The sequence below is a fragment of the Leiobunum rupestre genome, chromosome 2 (assembly GCF_980474605.1).
Source record: "Leiobunum rupestre chromosome 2, qqLeiRupe1.1.hap1, whole genome shotgun sequence".
In the NCBI taxonomy this organism is placed as follows: Eukaryota; Metazoa; Arthropoda; class Arachnida; order Opiliones; family Sclerosomatidae; genus Leiobunum; species Leiobunum rupestre.
The window spans coordinates 59,171,336-59,193,731 of record NC_143385.1 but is presented as its reverse complement, the minus strand read 5'-3'; the positions used below and the strand labels follow the sequence as shown (position 1 = coordinate 59,193,731).

The 22,396-nt window shown below is 34.9% G+C and overlaps 1 protein-coding gene across 1 annotated transcript; it reads right to left on the bottom strand.

The window, feature by feature from the left end:
- Positions 1-9,753: 9,753 nt before the first annotated feature.
- LOC149958554 (uncharacterized) lies at positions 9,754-10,236 on the bottom strand. Its single transcript, XM_090167214.1, has one exon. It carries the CDS (start codon positions 10,234-10,236, stop codon positions 9,754-9,756), a length of 483 nt encoding a protein of 160 aa, XP_090023340.1.
- Positions 10,237-22,396: the final 12,160 nt, after the last annotated feature.

Genomic DNA, 22,396 nt, shown 5'->3' with positions numbered 1-22,396 from the left:
GTAACACTTTTTGGGTAAAATAAGGAAAACAATCTTATTTTGGTTTAAAGTGGTGAAAAATATTTTCGGTTGCCACGGCAAATCGAATGGGTTGTGCAACGTCTTCTTTTGGGAAAGTTTATATCTCATATAGGTCTACATTAGGAAAGTTAACTTTTTTATCAAAATATATAAATAGAATCCCTTAACCAGATAAGAAGCAACAATATGTGTCCATTTCGGATGTTTTTGGGCTGCGGTCTTAAATTTAGGTAACGGGGCTGTTATCTCATGGACAGTAAATTAAGAGGACAGGTTTTCGATACCCTTCCACGGTGCATTTTATTCCTCCCCGTGTATCAATCAGCTCGAGAGACTCCGAGGGAGTCTTGCAAGGTCGTTTGTACCACGTGATCTTAAAATTTCAAAATGGCAATTTAACGCGGTTGATATCGTTACGTAATTTTTTGCCCTTTATATTTTAGTAATTTTTAATTTTGGTGTTTTAATTCAATAAAACCTATCAACTGATATTTAGTATATCATATATATTATATAAAAACGTGAAAAAATGCCTTTTGGCGTAAAAATGTACTTTGTGTTTATCTTTTATCTTTTTTCGAACAGTATCGTCCACTCTTAGCGATTCTTGTTTTTTTTTTTTTTCAAATAACCTTGGACGACTCCCTTAGTGTGATTGGTTTACGGGGGCTAAAAACCAGGCTTTTTACCGATCCTCTAAAATCTACTATCCATAGTTATCTGGCTGAAAATGGGCTGCAAAAATTCCAATTATTTTTGTAAATGGACTGCTTTAAGACTGTAATGGTTCTGCAAAACCACTACGTTGTCTGATTTTGGCCTACTGTAGTACTGTTTCCGCTAGAGATTAATCTTTAAGTTTTCCAAAATGACTGAAATTGAACCCTTTTCTACCAAAAAACCGATGTATTTAAGCTGAACTGCAGATTTTAAAGGAATTGATTATAAATCTGCTGTTTGGCTACATCCATATTGCAGCCTATCAATCTTTGTAAGGAGGAATAGTGGTTATTCTAAAATAACTAAGTTAAGTAAAGTTAGTTAACTTCAATAAAAATAAATAAATCTAACGCAATATCAATTATTTTTCATTATTGAATAATTAAAATTAATATTTATTTTAAAACAAATGCTAATACTCTAGTGTAAATAGTCCGTTCTGTCTCGAGGTTTCGGATTTGTTTATTCCCGATTTTGAAACCCGAAAAATGTATAAAAGGTTCGAAATTCTTATTTAAAGATTTTTATGGTTATATAGAAATTTCAGAACCTCTCATCGCTCAGATTCAATAAATTTCAAAAATAAGTTAAAATTTGGGAACTACTAAGATTGTGTCAGAAAGAGTTTTAAAATCAGATAGTTCATAAGAAACCAGACGGGACCGTTAGCGTTAATTGAAAGAAAACGGTTAAGTTACAAATCTGTACATCGAAGTAATGTAGTGATAATACTAAAGACTTTTATTGATAAATTCAAAATCTCCAGTTTTATACAACATATTTTTAGCATTGCACATTATTACAGCCAATCGCGAAAATCCTAACTTAAGAACGTGTCAAGTTTTAAAGTGATTTTGGAATAACCCATTTTATCCATCACGTCAAACAAATGTTTTTCTAAAAGGGAGTACCAATCAATCATCAGACAATCATGCTGCTTTTGTAAGGGATGATAAATTTTGCCACTTTCGCATTGCTTATTCACGTAGTCTGTAATCGTGATCAGTACTGCTCCTTTAATATCATTGAACACGTGTTTTACGTTGTCGTATTTATCCATCATTGTCTTCCAGGGGTATTGCGTGACAGTAAAGCCTTGTTTGGTTAAGATGCGTTTTCCGTAGTAGGTCCCAGTTCCAAGGATGATTTCTCTCACGTTAACTACCTTTCGGGTTTGGAAAATGCATAGCGCGATTTGTCTCGTTTCTGACCCCTCAAAGAACCACGTATAGAGTTTGGGATATAATCGTCTTCCAAGAACATAGTTATTTTATCGCTCGCTCTCCGTAGCAGCTTGAACTGGCTTTCCGTCAACGCAATTCCAACACTACCATCTAAAGGACCGACGTTCCTAAAAGGGTATCGAAATCTTTTAAAGTAATTTAATGCGGAAATGTTTATACTTACATCTTCTTAGTATTCGAATTCCGAGGTGTAAGAGGCTCAGGGATGTACAATTAGAATGCTATCGTTTAGGAACAACTCACCTTTATAAGGTAAATTTTATTGTACTTTGTACCACGCCTTACACAATTATGATTATGCCAACACGTACGAAATAGTGGATTAGGCAGGCTTTGGGATTAAATGGTATGTTAATTCTATGGGGCATGATGCCTGGTGAGATACCGTCAAAATAATAACAAATGTTTATTCTATTGGGAACGCCCCATAGAGCGTTCTTTCATTTACATATTACTCAATTCCGACTTAGGTTTAAGAAATGCATTAAATTTGTTCCAATTTCCCTACTCTTTGAAGTCGGCATATTACAGAAAAGTTGGGGCTTCCGACAATTTCGACTATTTTCCGGCACTTATAGAGTTTAGCTTTTACAGTTGGAATGTCGATCTCTTTTTTTAAACATTTAATAATTTGGAATTTATTTGGTTTTTCATAAAACAAACATTTCGCTAATTTTTACAACCGAGGCTTACCTTGTGCTCACGGAAGTTGATCGACAGAATGGCGCTCATTATTTGACCGTGTTGGAAAGGTGTTTGTTCAAAACTATAGGGGAAGTTGCGGCAAAGCAGCATTTACAGTGAAAATTTCCTGTAGGTAGGAATCATTTCAAGCCTATGTTAACTGATAACTGTACAAGAGATGACAACTCAGCCGATAACAAACAATCCAATTTTGTACATAATAAAAAAGTTTGGGAGAAAAAATAAATACATAGAGTTGTTTTCACAATTTTAAAACTTTAAATTATTGTTTAGACCAAAAGCTGATTTGTTGAGATATTAATCGTATTTAACTTATTGGAACAAAATAGCACTGGAGGCCTCTGTTCATAAAAAGGCTTATTGCAATGGATTTTAATCTCTTAATATATAACGGCAGCTAACACAATAAAAGTTAAAATGTATCGAATCTAGGTATAAAAGAATTGTAAATTGTGTGAATATAAACATTTATGTAGCAATTTCAAAGAAAAATAATAAGGAAGTGATACAAAAAGGATGAATAAAATTAACATTTAAGTTTAAGTTAAGTAATGAATTGCATATTTAACAGTTTAAAACATATGACGTGTTTTAAACTAAAACAATTTTCTTCTTTCTTAAAAAAAAACCCCTGAACTAGAAATATTTTCCTTTTTATAAAGTTTAATGTTTTAACTCGTTAAATGCCAACGAAATTTTAAAACGTATTGTATTAAATACTGAGCCGATGAAAAAATCAATTTATAAAAAAGCTGCAAAGATTGTAAAACAAGGTATACGATTAGATCATGTTGCCCGACCACAATCGTACCTGCACATTTAACCATTATGGAGAAATCCATTTAAAAATATATTTAAGATGCTTCAAAATGGCTAACATTTTTCAAAATTTAATTATTTTTCCCAATAGATTTATAGGTAGCTTTTGGTTTTATAGATTTTCAAAGTTTTTTCATCAATTGGAGGTTTAAAAAACCAAACTTATTTGGTTGAAAATTATCGTTGTTGAAAAAATTTATATTAATTCTAAAACTACTGTACATTATCTTATGTGCAAATACAAATAATAAAAATAGCTCAAAATTGTTCACGTGTACTTTATTCTGTACTATTTATGTTAACACTTGTTTTTATTTTTTTAATTGTCATTTGCTTTTAGAAATTTATAAATGCACAGTGGTATGCAAATTGAACTGTAATGGCCACGGTCGAAAGTATAATTCCGAAAAACCAGGCCCTAAAAGCCGGCTCTGTAAAATGTATTGACATCTTTTTAGGGGGAATTCTAGATTCTACCTTGTGCAGTCGTTGCCTGTGAAGAAACTCTTGTTTCATATCGAAGGGCCGTCTCTGTCTTGTCTCCACGTATCGCGAGACGCTGTAAAAATAAAAATGATCAGCAACTAGTGTGCACTTGGCAAAAATAACCGTTTAAGACAATTGTAGGCCTTAGCCTTTATCCCATAGGTTGGCTAGTTTTGTTAAATCTAGATGCATGGTCATTTATCTTCGCCCTGGGCTATCTCTGCTACATGTATGTAATTATGTGTAACCCGTTCGTAGCCAGTGTTAGAAATCTCGTTTTTAACGGCAGCTAACGGTAGTAATTGGATATAATGTTTTAGGATCATAATTCAACCAAGAAATGGTGTTAAAATTTAAAATAACATACGAAATAATATGTTATGTGTTGTTATAATTACTACATTATTGTTCTCTTATTAATCAGATATTTATAAACTAATAATTTTAACAATATTTATACATTTAATATTTAATATAAAACCTACATTTTACAAGGTTATGACTTAGTTGCTCATGCAGTTAAAATTTAAAAAAGTATTACGACTGTTTTGTTTATTTCATGGAAAATTCCATAATTTTTCATGTGGTTTTGGCTTTTTATTTACAAAAGGCTCAACAATTTGAAAAGTTTTAACTTTTAATTTGAGAAATATCGCAAAAACTCATTGCACCCGATGTCAGTAAAAAGGGAATCTTTTATAGGATTTCCTGTAAAATCGACAGTGAAAATGCAATTTCGACATTTCGTTTTTTTATTTTAAGGATAAATCCAGAAGGATTAAAATTAGTGGTATATATTTTTTCATTCCTTGTCTGGCATAGTCCTGCTCATTTAAATTGAACTCCATTTTATTACCTCTCCGAGGGGACAAAGTCCCCTAGGAGGGGTTATACAACCAGCGTGTCCGTCTGTGGATGGGTGTATGGGTGGGTGTCTGTATGTGTGCGTGTGTGGCCTGCGAACGCGTTCGCATTTTCGGGGCAAAGGGTAATCACTGCGTACGCAGTCGTACAACCGTTTCAACAGTTTAAAGGTTGGTTGAGTGTTATGCTACCTCTCAACGTCCAATGGCAGGGTTTCTACCAGTTGTACGCGGTATTCGTCTTGGTATCAATTAGCGATTTTTTGGCGCCGGCCGGGAATCGAACCCGGGTCTGCCTCGTGCAAGAGATGTACTCTAACCACTCAGCCACCAACGCTTGTTAATTTACGGTGTTTTTCTAAAAAACAGCTTTGGCGAATGTCCTTTACAAAGTTATAACGTTAGGTACTATAATTTATTCTACATCATTTTAAATATTTATAAATTAAAATAATCTTATATTTAATTAAATATTTGTAAATTATATTAATCTTTAACAATATTATATTATCTATAATTAAATATTTATAAATTATATTAATCTTAAATTTAATTAAATATTTATAAATTATATTAATCTTATATTTAATTAAATATTTATAGATTATATTAATCTTATATTTAATTAAATATTTTAGTATTTTAATGTAAAATTTGATTGCGATCAAGAATTGAACTCGGGTCGCATTGTTACAATGCGGATAGTTCACCGCCGAGCCATTGACTTCCTTAGGGAAAATATTCAAGTAAAGGAACAATTATGATTATGAACTAAACGGATTAATACAATATCTGTATATATTGTTTATTGAATGATAATTATTCAAAACTGCCGCGGAAACTATATCAAAGTAATAATATAGCGCCACCGTGTGGAGAACTATCAATCAAACCGGGTAAAAAATATAATCTCTTAAATTTTTCTAAAAAACGCCAAATAAACGTATATAAAGCCGTTGCCGTCAATGAAGAAGATTTAGTCTTTCTTAGTTCTTGGCTGTCAGACGAACTACTACAGGACGGGGTCCTGGTGTCGGTCAAAAGTTATGAGGTAACTTTGCGGTTTTAATTAGTATGTTCGCTCTTCGGTCAAGAAAAGAGTTAAATTGTGTTTCGCGTTTGGAACGTGAGTGAATGCACTTAAGTGTATGAACCGTGCGTGTTTCAGACTGAAAGTGTTAAAGTAATTGTGAACTTACTCAAGTCAGTTGTAAGATAAAATTGATTGTTATTTTTTTGAATTGGAATAACCTAATTATACCCTTGAAATTGTCAACTCAACCTGTGAGGCTAATTAAGTAGATTGGAAGTAATTAGTAGCGAACAGCTCTCAGCTCTTAATTAAGACGGAGTTTATAGTTAGATTGTTTGAATTTAGTTAAAATTACTCAGTATAATTTATAATATTTACTTAAGTGTAAGTGTGTTTTGGTTTGTTTCAATCACGATGAACTAAGACAAATCTAGTCTTAGACACTTGAGTACCAGTTCTGTACAATTGCGTAGAAGGGATATATATTGTTGGGCTATTGATGAAAGTTAAATTAAGAACGTTCCATAGACTGTTCTGAATAAAAATAAACATTTATAATTTTGTATAAATCTGGTTGCCATTTTATTTTCCAATCACTCGCCCACAACATTACAGTTCTGGCAATCCCGAATCAAATAAATTTTCGATATAACGGCGACGGGAAATTATTCTCGTAAATTTATCGCGCGGCCTTAGGGAATATTCTTTTAACAAAATTTCGATAAACTATCGTTGAATTAAAATCAGCCCGATTCCGTTAAAATTATAAACCAAAAAGCGAACGGTCGTTATAATACCCTCTGTTGATATTTCTATCATTAAAATTTGCTTCGTATTATACATGTATTCAACTTACCGGGCGGGATAGAACTGGGATAACATTTTTAACAAATAACTCTAAATTGCGAAGATTTATCTTAAAGAGTTATCTCGAGAAATTAATACCACTAGGGACTCTTCTTCCGAGGAGAGGTATATTTTGGCTGGCCAACTTGTTATGAATTTCTCAAATTTTTTCTCCCAAATCATCTTATTTTTGATTTTCAAATCTTTGGATTTTTCTTTACTTTGTGTTCTCTTCATTTTCAAACGCTGCGTATGAAGCTACAATACCCTCATTTTGTTTAAATCTGATAAGTTCTTCTAGCTGGGGTATACATAGAAAGCATGTAGCACAAAAGCATAACACTAATGATTGATGGTTGTTTTCCTGCTCGATTCCGCTAAGAATGCAACATTGGGATTTGGTCATCTTGTGCTGCGGTGTGCTCTTAAACATCCAGAAATTCCACAAGTTCTTTAAAGAATTTAAAGCTTGTAAGATTAACCTCAAGCTTCGGGGAACTATGGGTTACCTAAATAGGGTAACCAGATGTTAAGGATGTCAAATACGTCAATAATATTTCTAGTTAATTTTTCAAATGGTTCTGAATTATTCAACATAATGTCCCCCAATCTTAAGGATGTCAAAAACGTCAATAATATTTCTAGTTAATTTTTCAAATGGATATGAATTATTCAACATAATGTCCCCCAATCTTAAGGATGTCATAATACCAAAATTTTCGGGAATGATATTTCATATTAATTTTTGGAAAGCTGCAGAACCGAAATGGGCCTCGGTTAGTTTGGGAACAACTCTCAAAGCAATTTGACTTTGATCAACTTGAAGTAGCCTTTTACACACGTCAAAAAATTATTTATGATGTCCTGTAACGAGGAATAAGAAAGTCTATTATAAATATTGATTTTAATAAATAAATTGAAAGTAAACGTGAAAACATACCAAATCTTACTTAACTGTATATCATCATGTTGTTACGTATGCATTACAACCAGTGTGGAACCTATTTGTCAGTTGGATGATAACCGTTGTTTCTTAGATAATAAAGTTTTCCAGAAACCCCTAATTTTGTCCGCATACTCTTATTTGTCTATGCTCTAGCACAAACTACACTATGCACCGAAGTAACGTATTTCAAAAGTTTGAAAACATGTTCTACTATCATTTTCCACAACATTGTTTCCAGGATTGCCCTTCTAGCCACAAAAACAACAATGGATTGAATTCCCTTTGTCATAATTGACTTAAACACTTTTGCGTGATTCCCTAACTGTGGCCCATCACGTACAAGGAGACATCCCGAAGTGTAACCCACCGATTTTGTTCAAACTCGGGGGATTGGTAGACCTTTATGTATCATGAAAACACCTAAAGGGAATTTATTCAATTAGCAACCATTTTGCTATGGCAAAAAAAATTGACAACAAAAAAATTAAAATTTTCCCATTGAAAATAACATGGGATTTTAACTAGTGGTGTGCGAGTACTCGAAAATTGCGAGTACTCGTTATCGAGTCCGAGTCCGAGTACTCGGACTCGGACTACGTAATTTTATTACTCGCACGGGTACCCGATTCCCACGAAAAGGGTACATAATTACTCGAAGCGGACTCGAGTAAATAGATAATTTGAAAATTACCCGGCGGGTCTAATATTACTCGGCGAGTCCATTATTACTCGGCGAGTCCATTATTATTGGGCAAGATTATTTAAACAGCGGCAAATAAATTTCAGACGAATTGGCCACGATAACTTAGGACTCGAATTGAACTCGATAAAAATTAGGACTCGAATTGGACTCGTTAAAAACATTCCGGACTCGTATTGGACTCGAAAGCTTTAAACCTAATTCTTTAGGACTCGAGGACTCGATCAAGTCCTTAATATTTGGACTCGAGGACTCGCGAGTCCAAGTTTCTAAGACTCGAGACTCGACTCGAATTTCAAAAAACAGGACTCGCACACCCTTAATTTTAACCGATTCCTAGACCCCTGTGAAAATAGAAAAAAATGAACGATAAAAATCAAATTAACTTTTGATCAATTTGAACAAAATGGGTGAAAATAACCCAAAATGCCCAACAAATTACATTGAAAAAATATTTAGAAATTGTTTGAAATAAATAGTTTTTTCAAATTTTAAAAACAAAAATTGGTGTATTTGAAAAAAACTTATGGTCAATTTGGTCAACAATGATTAAAATTCGAATTAATAGATCAAAATGGGCAAAATTATCAATTAAAAAATTACTAAATTCTATTAAAATAGTTCGAAATGAAATACATTTTTCAAAATTTGAAAATTTTGCTAAATTTGATTTAGTTTTAGCAATTTTGGTCAAGTTTGACCAAATGGATCAAAATAATTCAAATTCTTCCTAAAACACAATTTATATTAATCCAAATTTGCAGAACTAATAAGTTTCAATTAATTACTTTCAATTTTGATCAAAACTTCTGCTTTTGATCAAATTGGTACAAATTTATTCAATTTTATCAATTTGGAAAAATATATTTTATTTCAAACTTTTTATATGCAAATGATCAACTCTTCGGAACTCTTCGGGCCATTTCCGCCCACTAGTTTTCCAGGAGATTCATATCACAACCTTTCGATGGACAAATCATTATCTTCATATAAATGAACCAAATTCACTTTAAATTGACGACTAGAGTTTAAAATTTAATTCAACTTTAATAAAACAGTTTAATTGAATTACCGTATAGCCGTGAACAGCGCTAAGACTTTCTAGTGCCTGAGTCGCCAGTCTAGCCGTATGAATTGGAGCTCGATCATGCATGAAAACAAAGTCCCCGTCCGGAAACCTTTCTAAGACGCTAGGGAAGCATTAATTTTCTAAAAGTTCGACGTAACGTGCTGCGGTGTTTCGTCCTTCAATACGAACTAGTATTCCAGAATTAACAGCTGACATCCAGCCCCATACGTTAAGGGAAAAACGACCGCTTCTTTGGACTTCAGTAATATACGGTCCATCGTTTCGTGTACCCACCGGTCTTCTAGCCCAAATCTTTTGTTTTAGAAAAACGTGCTATTAAGATATATTCAGTGAAGACCACTCGCTCCCATTGATCTTGAGTCCAGTCGAGATGGTCTCTGGCAAATTCAAATCTTCCACGTCGGTTTGCGGCACTTAATTTCTCCTTCTGACAAGCAACGCGTCCATTTAGATTCTGACTCATCAGTGCCCTTCTTATAGTTTGCAATGCAGCTTGAAGTTGCAATTCCGTCCTTAGTCGTCTTGAGGTCAAGAAAGGTTGAGCGCTACTTGGTCTTGCTAGTTGGCGAACATCTCTGTCAGAAAAATCCCTTGGTCGTCCTGCTCTGTCATGGTCTACTCCGTCACTAAATTCGTCATTCCTATCAACCCACGTAGCAACTGTATAACGAGCCACATTTAGTTGACGCGCTATTAATCTATTAGAAAAACCCTGTTGATGAAGTTCAACAATTTGACGACGAACAACCACCCTATCTGCCATATTGTTCGATTGAGATTTCAAGAGTTAAATATGATATAGCATAGTTTTGTAAATTGTAATCTATTTTATACATAAAACCATCCTTAGACCATATAACGTCAGACAGGAGCTGAATATTTTATAATTTAAATGTCGAAATATGACCTACTAACGAACCCTATTGAGATTGTACGATGATAAAACATAAATTTGTTTTGGAGCAATAAACAAGGAAATGCAAACGAAATCCTTGTGTAAAATTGAACATAAGCGAATAGGCGGCAATATTTCTGACCAAAACTTAAACTAGGCGCTAAGGCTTTTGAGGACCATATTGTCAGAAAAAGCGAAAACTTAGAAGCCGCTGTGATATGTTGTTTCGTTCCAATAGCGTATTACAGCGATCTACTAAGAATTTATATAATAATCACCGATAATAAATTCATAATATCAGTGATGGAGTAATCTCCTCAAAACGTCTTCAATAAAAAACTAGAATCTTGTTCGTCTAAAAAACGACGTTTTCAAAATAAATATTTTCTATATTTTATACATAATTTCATAACCTCCCACATACAAAATCTAGGAAAAAACAAAAATTGTCTGTCTTGACCAACATTGTTTTCCCTACTATTACGCTTGCTTCAGAATTAAGTTAATTTGTTTCACTTGAAAAGTAGGTTATGGTTAATGGTCTGAATTTTAAACTTCATACATAATTTAATATATTTTTAAGTTCTAAAGCGATTTTGAATTTAAAAACAGATTTGTTTTTGTGTGAAAATTCGCGTTCAATAATTGTGGTCTCGTAACTTAAGCATCAGCTTTTCGTGACGTCACTTTGGTGGGGTTTCGTAATTTCCCGCCTTTAATTTTCCTCATGTAGGTTACACTAAATTTAGCAACTGCGTCTATTGTTCGTGTTGATATCCTATCGAAAAATGTATCGGTTGGCTCCCTAGCTATAATAGGAACAAAATGGTCATCGATTAAAAACGGCCGGAAAATTTTGAACGGGACTGTACATAAAATTGCCATTATAATATTAATAACCCGCGCCTACATACCGATAATCCGCTGTCTCCTTGAACCACTGCGGTAGGTCATCCGAAAGAAACAAGTGCTCTGTAAACACCCAATAAACATTTTGGCCCTTGTAAAAATTATGGCACCGGAGGTCTGGCTTCTTCATAATTGAACTATGAAACAAAAAGGAATTTGAAAACGCAACCGCCTTCTCATTAATCCTGCTATCCAAGCTGGTACCACTACATAGAGTTGCTCTGTTCGTAAATTCGTGTACATACGAATTAGCGTATTTGTACTGTAAGACGACATAAAGAAACATTAGGAATATACAGGGTGTCTTTCTTTGTTCTTACTGGGCATTTTTATTGTATTATATCTGGTATGGGAACGCTTAAAATCAAATTTTCTAGGAAAAGTTAAACATTTTTCACGTTTTTGAAAACTAAATTTTGTCGGAAAGGTGCTAGACAAAATCTTCCAATAATAACGTTGCAGAGCAATTTCTATAATGTACAGAGAAAAAAAATCCATTGAACAGACCCGGGGCCAACTCAAATTGGGGGCCAAATAAGAAAAATTTGGCAGTAATGGGAAATGGGGTCAACGCGATTGCATAGCCGGTGGGGACCACTACTAGTCAGTCCACCATGTCATTGAAAAAGACCAATTCTTCACGAAGATACTAGATAATGAAAAGAAAAACAGTTGTCCGTATGGGGCAATAGACAGTTTAGTGCGCAAATTAAAATAAATGTCTTAAAATAGGTTTCCGCATAACCTAAAAATTTCGTAACTCTAACTCATGTAGTTTTTAAGAAAAATGCCCAGTTAGAGCAAATAAAGACACTCTGTATAAAGACAATAGGGAGTTAACATTTCAAAACTACAGTGTTTTAAAACAATTTCAGTCTTGATTTTAGCTCCCGTTGGCGGCCTTATTGGTTGGTCGCAGATTGTAGTTACAGGAATTGATATTTTGGATAGATACAGTGACTTAATATTTTAAAGAGATTATTTAAAGCAAGTGTCGGCTCTATCGTTGCCCACGTTATTTTCGATTGGGTCTATGTATCGAAGATGGCTATGGTTGCTCAGATCACCGGGAAGGTGCTTCCGCCTAGTATCGACTTTCAAAAACGATTTATCGTTAATTTTCAAGTCGACAATTACGTGTTTGCCGAAAAGCCAATCCAAGCGAGCACGTGATTACAAATAGTCTTTTCTGATACGTGAGTATAAATACCCAATGACCTAAAAGCATGCTTTTGGGCCACACCATATAGGTTAATTATGCTGGCTAATGTGCCTAATCATCTTGTTTAAATTTGCACGGTGGCGACAACTGTCGAGCCAGAACGTTACTCAACTAGAGCCGACACTTGCTTTAAATGGGCATCGGAAAAGTTAAATGCCCCAGAAACATGAAATTCGTCCAGAAAGTTACAGCAAAGAGTTCAAAAAGAGCCAGAACATTATTGAGCAATACAGATGTACAAGATAACGCGTATTATAACCAACAATTGCACTACGGTAAAGCGGAAATATATTTATTCAATCTATCGTCGGTTAATTTCATTTGTGAGTCTTGCTTCGAGACAGTCTAAAGCTATGTTAACTCCCTGCTAAACAAACTTATTTGTTACAAATAGTATTACATACCCCGGGCAGAAGTTCATATTTTGCAAGTACATAAATATGTTTGATGTCTTTTCTTTTAAGCAGTTGCGGAATAGAATCAATGTATTGTATTTTCGCAGTGAACAATTCACCTTTCATGTTGCACAAGTAGAATTTATTCAGAAAAAAACCGGCATACAGCAGCCACATGAAGAGAAGAAATTTCCAGGCTGGGTGCTTTCGTTTCGATCCTCCTTCAGTTGCTAATCGAAGGAAAATTATGTTTGATTTTGTACATTTTCATATTATCTTATATGACTAAAAGAATCATGATAAGAATGATATTAGGTTTTGTATATAGTAAAAATATAGACGTTAATAAAAATGGAGAGATAATTCGATGCAAAAGTTGTATCGTAGTAAACATTTGCGATTAAATTCAAGTGCTAAAGGAAAGGGAAATCAGTGCAAATTTTGTTCTAAATGAAAAATAGTCGTTTCAATTCGAGTGCTAAAGAAGAGAGTAGTCTGCAGTGCAAAAGTTGTTCTGAAGAAAAAATGGTCGTTTGAAATCGAGCTCTAAAGAAGGGTGAGAATGGGCGCTTAAATAAAACATCTTCCCAGAAATTGCCAAGAAGTAATATTTCCGACAGCCAGGACTCATGAGTTATTATTTATATAGTGCTTGTTGAAATATTAGAAAGGTGGAAACTTTCTCAAACGTAACATCGGTTTTTTGCTAAGCCTTAACATGCCAAAAACGTTACCTGGTTAAAAGGAAACGCTTGTTGCATACCGTACTGCAAAAGTAATATGTTTAGTTCTAATTGAATGAGTTTTCATCTTTTTCCAAAAGATAATTTTATACGAAATGAATTAACTCTGCTCTAACATGAGAAGCTTTAATATTGCCCGGTATTATAAAAATATTACATATAATTTTAATTATTTATACCATAAGAGGATGATAATAATAACAATATTATCTTCTTATACTTAGTTTTAGTAACATTATATATTTTACCTTAAAATATATTATCGAAAATTAACATTAGTATGTTCCTTATACACGTGAGCCGACGCGTTTCTTATCTGACGCAAAATTCTCATGAGGGCAAAAACGCGTCTCCAATTGGCTTAAATATGACTTTTTGGCTAGCCATTCTAACCGTTTAACCGACCGACCGGAAATAGCTCCTTCCCAGATGAATTTGGAGAGGGGAGTTGAAACCGAGGATCTTTTATTGAAGCGTCCATTCGATCGTACGGTGGGTTGAAAGTAATGCCGAAAATGGTTGTAACGTAGTCATTAATGCATTCATTTTATAAAAATAGCTTCATTATTTATTTTGGTAGTTATCCAAATTATTCCTAAGACTGTTTTTTGAATTGGTGCATTTGTATTGTTTAGTTCAAAGATTTCTTCCTTCGATCGAAAGTCGATACTTGGTTGGCTTTGCCTCAGTGGTTGGCAACTTAGATTTCTTTACTTATATTATTAGTAATATAATTAATAATATGATCATTAATCGGTGTAATTTAAAAAACGGTCTAAACATTTATCTACTGCTGAAAATTGGCTTGGTCTCAGACTTATTTTATTTAGAAAAATTATCTTTGTAGAGATGCGGAAAGTATATTAAAATCAAATGATGTCTATACATTTTAAATGTGCTTTGTAATTTACTATGTTATGTAATAATTAAATATGACGAATACGATCTTCGAAAGATAAATAAAGCTAATTAAAAATATATTTTTTAATAATAATTGTGACTAATGATGGCGCCACCAAAATTTAAATAAACTGCCGTAGATGGCGTAGGCCAAATACTAATACGGCATTTTATTCTTCGCGGTGTTAAAGGTTTCTTTATAACCTTGTCTTTGGAAATAATTTTATAAGCTTTGGGCCCAAATGTCGCAAATAAGAGTATAATGTCCGCCTATTTACGGTTCAAGACCAGATGCGAGAAGCAAAAGAAACAGCTGTCCCAGATCCTCTTTGCCATGAATTTAGTTCGCGCACCATCTTCTCGCTGGGTCAATCTTCCTACTAGGAACGTAATGGCCATGACAACGGAGATGATGGAGTGGGAGAGAACCACTGTCGTCCAAATGGTCGTGCCTAGAGCTTCGTTGGGCATTAGCACTTGGCTGTTCTCACCCTGTCCGTCCAAGCAACTGTAGATGTGGTTGCCACTCGAATGGAATGCTTGAGTGAAACGCCCTTTTTTTAATGCGTCTTCCAATATCAAGGACGTTAATTTATATATGTAAGTGACTGAAGTCTACACAAAAATAAAATTATTAGACCTGAGTATCTGATATATTTTCTTGCCTTCAAATCCAACTAATGGTGAACTTTGTTTTATTATATGGATAAAGTTTGGGCCCACTAAACTAAACTCAAAATCCGGTTTTCACTTACTTCATTTTTGAAGAACGTGTTTATTAACTTATAGGAGAAGTTAAGAGATTTCACCCTAGAAGATAATATTTTTGTTAAAATTGTAAATATTTTTAATGTATTATATTTCGATATTTTATTATCCGTAATGTAGGAGCATATATCGATCCGATAAAGTTTACGCCACTTTCTTAGTTTTTCTATTGTCTAAACTCTAAAATCCTTAGAAACTGAAATAGCAAATAAGGTTGCCACAGTACCGGATAACTTCAAAAATTGGTCCAAAAGTGAAATATTTTATGAGTGGGTATAAAATGTTGAAAAAAGTTCAACTACTGGGTGTTTCTTTAAAATATAACAATAAAAATTAGAAGTATAAAATGTTTCATCTGCTTCACGAGCGCCAGTTATTTAAGTGCTTTACTTGCACGCGAGTTTTGCACGCGGGTTTCAGAACTGATTCCGAAGGGTCTCGCGACTGCAGCGCGTGCTCTCTAGTTTCAAGAGTTACAGCTAAGTGACGTAGACAAAACATTGTCACATGACCTCCCGTATTTTATAGAAACCCCTATTGTAATTTGGTAGTTAGTAAAAATGTTCACTAAAATAGGTAAAAAATTTCAATTGGGTGCGGTGTGCCGTTGGCAAGTCTTTTGCTGGTGCCTTCCTTGTCAACCCTTTACTGCCGCCTTCTTAGTGGCGTCACCAGGATTTCAAAACTGGTGGCGCTTTAGGCATAAGCACTGGTCAGGGGAGTCTCTTTGAGTGTTATGGGTGAGGGGGGGGGCTCCCCAAAAGGTTTGTAAAGCTGAAACGTTGAGGCCGACTAGGAAAAATTACAATTTTGATGCCCATTTTGAAATTTGAAGACACGTTTCGCCAAGTGAATTGGAAAAATTCTGAATTTTAGGAGGCGCTTTTCAGAAATTTTTCAGGAGGCTCAAGCGCCGCCTAAAACACCCTAGCTACGCCACTGCGCCTTCTTGCGTGAGGGGGGGGGGGTTGTTCAAGTATCGACCGTCCATATTGTCGAGTTATATCCTCGTCCTGTCTGTGGTAGTGAGTCGCCCGGCCCGAATGGTCGGACATTTGCCATTATTTTCTACGGGATTTCGGGATTTCGTAGAGATTTTGGCGATTTTATCATTACTTTTTGAAGTGATTTTGGGATTTCAATGTTAATTTACCATTGAGAGAGTTAAAAGATTTTGCGATTTCGACAAAGTGTACGCCCGTAAAAAAATATTCTTTAAAACCTCTATAAAATCGTATAGAGAGTGATAGAGTGCAAAAGGGGTTCTATAACCTATAGAGTCTTCTATAGCGAAAATCATAGGAAAACCAAGAATCAATTCTACAAACCATTCTTTAGAATCTATTTAAAATAATTTCTATTAAAACTCTTTAAGGCTTAGGTGATTTATAAGTGCAATATGCCAGTGGCGTAGAGGAGTGGGTGCAAAGGGGGCCATGGCCCCGGGCGGCTTAGATGTAGGGTTCAACTAGGAAAATAATAGGGGCGGCAAATTTATGGTTTTCCATGGGTCGGCCCCGGGTGGCAGAAATGCACGCAACGCCAATGCAATATACGTTATGATGTTAAAAGAAAATTCGTTATATTTGCATATTTAATAAAAGATGATAAATAAAACGAAGTTTCTTTTAACCTCACAATTAAAACTCTTTAGAAATCGAATTGTTTGGTTTAGGGGGGGGGGGAATACTTAACGATATTAAAGTGTGTAAAATACTTTTATTCAATACTTTTTCTACCTCGCTAAACATCAATTCTAATCACTTTCAAAAATGTTTGGCATTTTAATTACATATATATAATCATTAAAATGTGGATTATTAGTGCCAAAAATTAAAACTTTTTCTTCAATATCTGAAATTGGGTAAGCATTTTGGTAAATGTCCGACCCCTCGGCCCGGCCTAACAGTGGGCGCTCTCTCAGGACAATACGATAAGGCTATTGTTGGTTTAGGATGATTAAAAACTCAGGCGTGGTGGTTTATTAATTCTGACTCAATTCTTCACCATAATATCGGGTCGTTAGAGACAACTATGGCATAATTATCCATAATTAGCTTTAAAGTGTCAATTTTTAACGACGATTGGAGCCTCACACTTCTAAGGACTTAGGGCCCGGTGCAGAGACGTTTACTGTTAATTTTAACAGGATCGCAATTAAGCGATTCAGATTTAGCGAGCTGTTTATTTTGCGATCCTCGCAATCGAAATCGCTGTGCAGAGACGTTTTAGCGATTCCTGTTCATCGGTGACGTTGTTATTTTTACGAATTTTAATACCAAAGTCACGGAGCTCGATTTTTTACGCAAAAAGCTATCACGTGGTTATAGTTGACTTGCATTTTGACGTTGAAAGCCTGGCTCTTCCAATTAATAATTATCTTATCCAAAATATTTTTTAAAGCAATAAAATAGTGCATGAAAAATAGTTTCTTCTTATTATATAATTTTCTTACTCTTATTATTTATTATATTGGTTGCAGTTTAATGGTTTGTTTAAAAAAATATTTTTATAATATGGATTGTACACCACTAAAATAGTGAATGAAAATAAATGTCATTACTATAATAAGCCAACATTTTACGAAAAGAAATCTCTGTTAGAAAATGAACCATATAATTTTGTTTTTGGGAAAATATTTTATTTCAAAACTTAGCTGATGGCAATTTCAATAAATCTAGTTATAAAATAAATCAATAAATAAATAAATAAATAAAAAAACAAATTTCACGAGTGAATATTTTTTTATAATAGTCAAAAGCAATTTCTAGCTAAATATCCTATATTGATCACATATAAAACAAAGGTCCTGCTATTTGATATATGTTGTTGTTCTACCTAATTTACATAGCCCAGTCAAGGTTTAAATTGTAACGTATGATATAAGCGTGTACAATTAACTGACAAACACTTTTAAGGTAAATCATCATATTGGCTCGGTAAGCTCTTGATGCATGCCAAATAGACTTGAATATTCCAATACATCTATGATCGCGAATCCTAGTCTACCCGAGGAATGGTTTCTTTGGGGTAGATGGAAACTGTTTGAATTGGTATAAACGCTGGTTGATAGCTATAAGAGATAAGGGAGTGCGTCTACCGATAAGGGGGCACCTGCGGGCGGGGGAAACGGGGGTGAAACGGGCCCCTGTAGGGCCCCCATTTTGCGTACATTTTCGGCAGGTCAAAAGGTTAGGTCAAAAGGTTAGCTGTTTTACGAGGTTGATTTACGATGTTAGGTCAATAGGTTATCTATGGCGGTGTGGACACGATGCAAACAGCCGTTAAATAAGGGTGAAACAGGCCCCTGTAGGGCCCCCATTTACGGCAATATTCGGCAGGTCAATAGGTTAGCTGATTTACGAGGTTGATTTACGATGTTAGGTCAATAGGTTATCTGCCCCTATGGTGGTGACACGATGTTATGCAAACAGCCTGCCCGTCATAGTTAATAGCTGGAGGCACCCCATTTTAGGTCAAAAGGTTAGCTGATTTACGAGGTTGATTTACGATGTTATAACCCATAAAACCCAGGTGCTAACCCATTATAGGTCAATAGGTTATCTGCCCCTATGGCGGTGACACGATGTTATGCAAACAGCCGATCCGTCATAGTTAATGTCGGGCACAATTCGAGTTGGTTTTCGTCGACAAACACTTTCGGGCCCCTAAGCGTACCGTAAAATAGCGGGCGGTCATCGGTAAAAGTGTTTTGGAAAAAAAGAGCAGAGTGTATACAAATTATAAGGTTTTATTAAGATATTTTTCGAGTACAGGCTGTATAATACGATTTACATTGAAAATACGTCTTTGGAAATGTATTTTATTTATATCATGGTAATTACGTCGATCTTCGTAGGGTATATACCAAAGTTCACTCAAAGGGTTGAAACGAACCATCTGAAATTAGCGTTTTTACGAGCATTTTCATTAAATGTTATACCTCGAGGCGTTTGATGGTAAGAGTTACGTTGTCGCCGGGTCCCTCGGGGGTGGTTGTAGGTCCGCCGGAGATGTATTTTTCGGATGGCGGGATATCTTGGCCCTCCAAAGCGGCGGGTGACGGACAGTTGGGATAAAATTTGTCGTGTTCCGTTTGGGGTACGTCGCCGGTTTCCCAACTGCCTAACTGTCCGTGGCAGAGGTAGCATTCGACTATGCCGTCCGAGTCTACGGCGAAAAGTCCTGCGTGGGCCAAGTCTTCCTTGTTCACGTGTACGTTGTCCCATTGCTTGAACGTTTCTAGCCGACCGGTTACTGTGCTGAGATCCTCGTGACTAGCCATCCCGATTCTCTTTGAGCTACGGAATAATATTTCTGGGTCTAACCCCCAAAATGACGTATTCTATAAAAATGACTCACTAAAGATGACGTAATCTACACCATGAAACGTAAAGATTACGTAGATGCGTTGTGGTTTTCATAAGCCAGCCGCTATGGGAAAGAGGAAGATGTCTCCGCTTAGAGTACCGAAGAAATGCTGGATATGCGCGGAAATATACCGGTCCGTGAGAGGTTTCAAACAACATTTAATGACACATTTATCTTGTAATACAATGAAAGAAGATTCGGATCTGGCGTGTGATTGTGATGCGAGTGAATCTCTCCATTACACGGAGGCCGAGGAAATGTCAGATGATAAAATTATCGATTATCTTAACGAACTTATTGTGGCATGTAAAAAGCGCGGTGCCACAATGGAATCAACCGAGTCAACTACATCTAACCTGCCAGCCGAATTAAAAATGCCGACTGAAAAGGAAATGGCTGCTCTGATTTATTTTCAAGAATATTGTAAAACTAATCAAATTCATAATATTAAAACCGCTGTAAAGAAAATGTGAATAAACGTTTTTATATTGAATACATTGTTATTTTTAAAGGTGACCGTATAAAGTAATTTTTACATTGATAAATTGACACTTAATATTTTTAAAATACGTTTATAATATTTTTCCAACGTGTGCGAATGAATGGACACAATGAACTATTAATTACGTAATCTAAAAAATGACGCGCTGACATGATGTTATGCAAACAGCCAGTAGCTATAAATAAATCCAAATAGTTCAATGGGTCGAGCCTTTTGTGTTTTCGCCGACAAACACTTTCCCCCGTGTAACATTATTTTCAAACACTTTCACGATGCGCAAAGCTAACCGTCTTACGGAATATCGGCCCTAAGGGGTAAAGGGTAGCTAGAGAATGGCCCTTACCCTCAGCGCGTAAAATAGACACAGCGGGTGTCCCCTCTCGCTAGCTAAAAGTGTCGTTTTGGTAAAAAAGAGCCGAGTGTATTATAAAAACGGTTTATTATTCTACGACATTCTATGATTTGTAGAGACCATGGCGAATAAATTGAAAAAGTGGCCCCCAACTTTTTACATCAGGTGTGGATTCTTAGCGCTAAAATGGTTATAACAAACGAGTGGTCCCACCAAAAATGTTTTTTTGCGCGTAGAATTTTATGGAGGCCCATAAACTAGTAGCGGGAATAGAACCTCTTAACTATTTCAGTTTAAACTACGAGGGATTCTCATAGATTTTTGTTTTTACATCCCAAATGGCCCCTACGTATGGGGGTGCCCCTCAAAGTGTGTATGGGGGGGGGGGTCCTTTTGGGTATAAAAACCCAGGGATTTGGTCCCTAAGACATCACAACTCTGGTCTTTTTTGTATCCAACCAAGTCCACTAGAAATCCATCTCCGCTGTTCTCGGATGAGGACGTAGCCATGTAAGTTTTTATCAATTTTTATATTTTTAGCTTGGTGATCTATTCCAAAATTAAATGGTAACCCTGTATGCGTAACAATTTCAATATGCAATATACTCGAGAATGGTAAAATAGTCTATATTTAAATTTAAAGTGCGAAAACTATATTTGTATAGTCGAAATGTATTTTAACGTATTAAAAGCAGAATTCACCTTTCTGACAAGAGTCTTACCCATCATCATACATACACCATCTAATCTGGAATCTATGTTTAACAATTGGATGAATTCATGTTTACGAAAGGTTCTTTTTAAACGTAACTTAGTATTAAAAGTAGAGTTAAGATGCTTTTATAGTATTTTCGATGTATTTGCATATCTGAACTTGCGGTTCAATTTTGGGTACACGGACCACTTACACGCTAATGATATTAAAATGAAGTTTAAAAATATTTCCATTTAAACGAGTCCCTCTTTTTATATCCGCAAAGTACTGAACGATTCTATCTTATGGATTTAAATAGTTCTAACAATAGTACAATTACAACATTTGAGAAAGACACTTTTCCCATTGTGAAAGTGGAATCCAAAATAAGAATCACTGTAAATTTAAATATAGACTATTTTACCCTTCTCGAGTAACTCTTTTTTTCTTTAAAAGCTGAAGAAATATTAGAAACGACATCAGTGATCAATTAATTGTTTCCGAGTATGACAGACGATTTTTGATATTAAAGAGTCATTTCTCAAAAGTAAGATTGTTTTAGGTTATTTTTTTTAAAGCTACCTTAGAAATCACATTATTTTTATATATAATTATTTAGTTGTAATGTTAATTCTTAATTACTGGTAGCCTTCACTAGAAACTATTATACGAAATATATATGAATTTATAACCAAGCGTGTATTTACCACTAGTGAATGCAATATCAGTCGAAGAATTGAAGAAAGACGGAATCACGTCATTATTAAGAACTGGTGACTACTTCTGTATATATTGTGACGGTTCAGTTTTTCATGTTCCAACTGTCGGAGGGCTAGCATGGTACTGTGACGGATACTCAATCTGTTTGAAGTACCGTAAAGCTGTTTATTTCCAATCTAAAAGAATTCTAAGTATAAGAATTCCACCAGGTGTATTAAAAGCGTTACCACGCATATATTTGTGTTTAAATTGTGATATGTTAGGGACTAAGAGAGCAGCCAATTTGTCATATTGCGAAGTAACTGGTGGATGTTGTGTATTTCCAAAAATTAAAAAATAATAATAGTATGTGTGTTTTCTATTATTTTTCCACCTATATTTGGCGTATTGAAAGCTATTTTAACGTATTGAACGTAGAGTCAGGGGTTTTTATAGTATTTTACTACCTATAT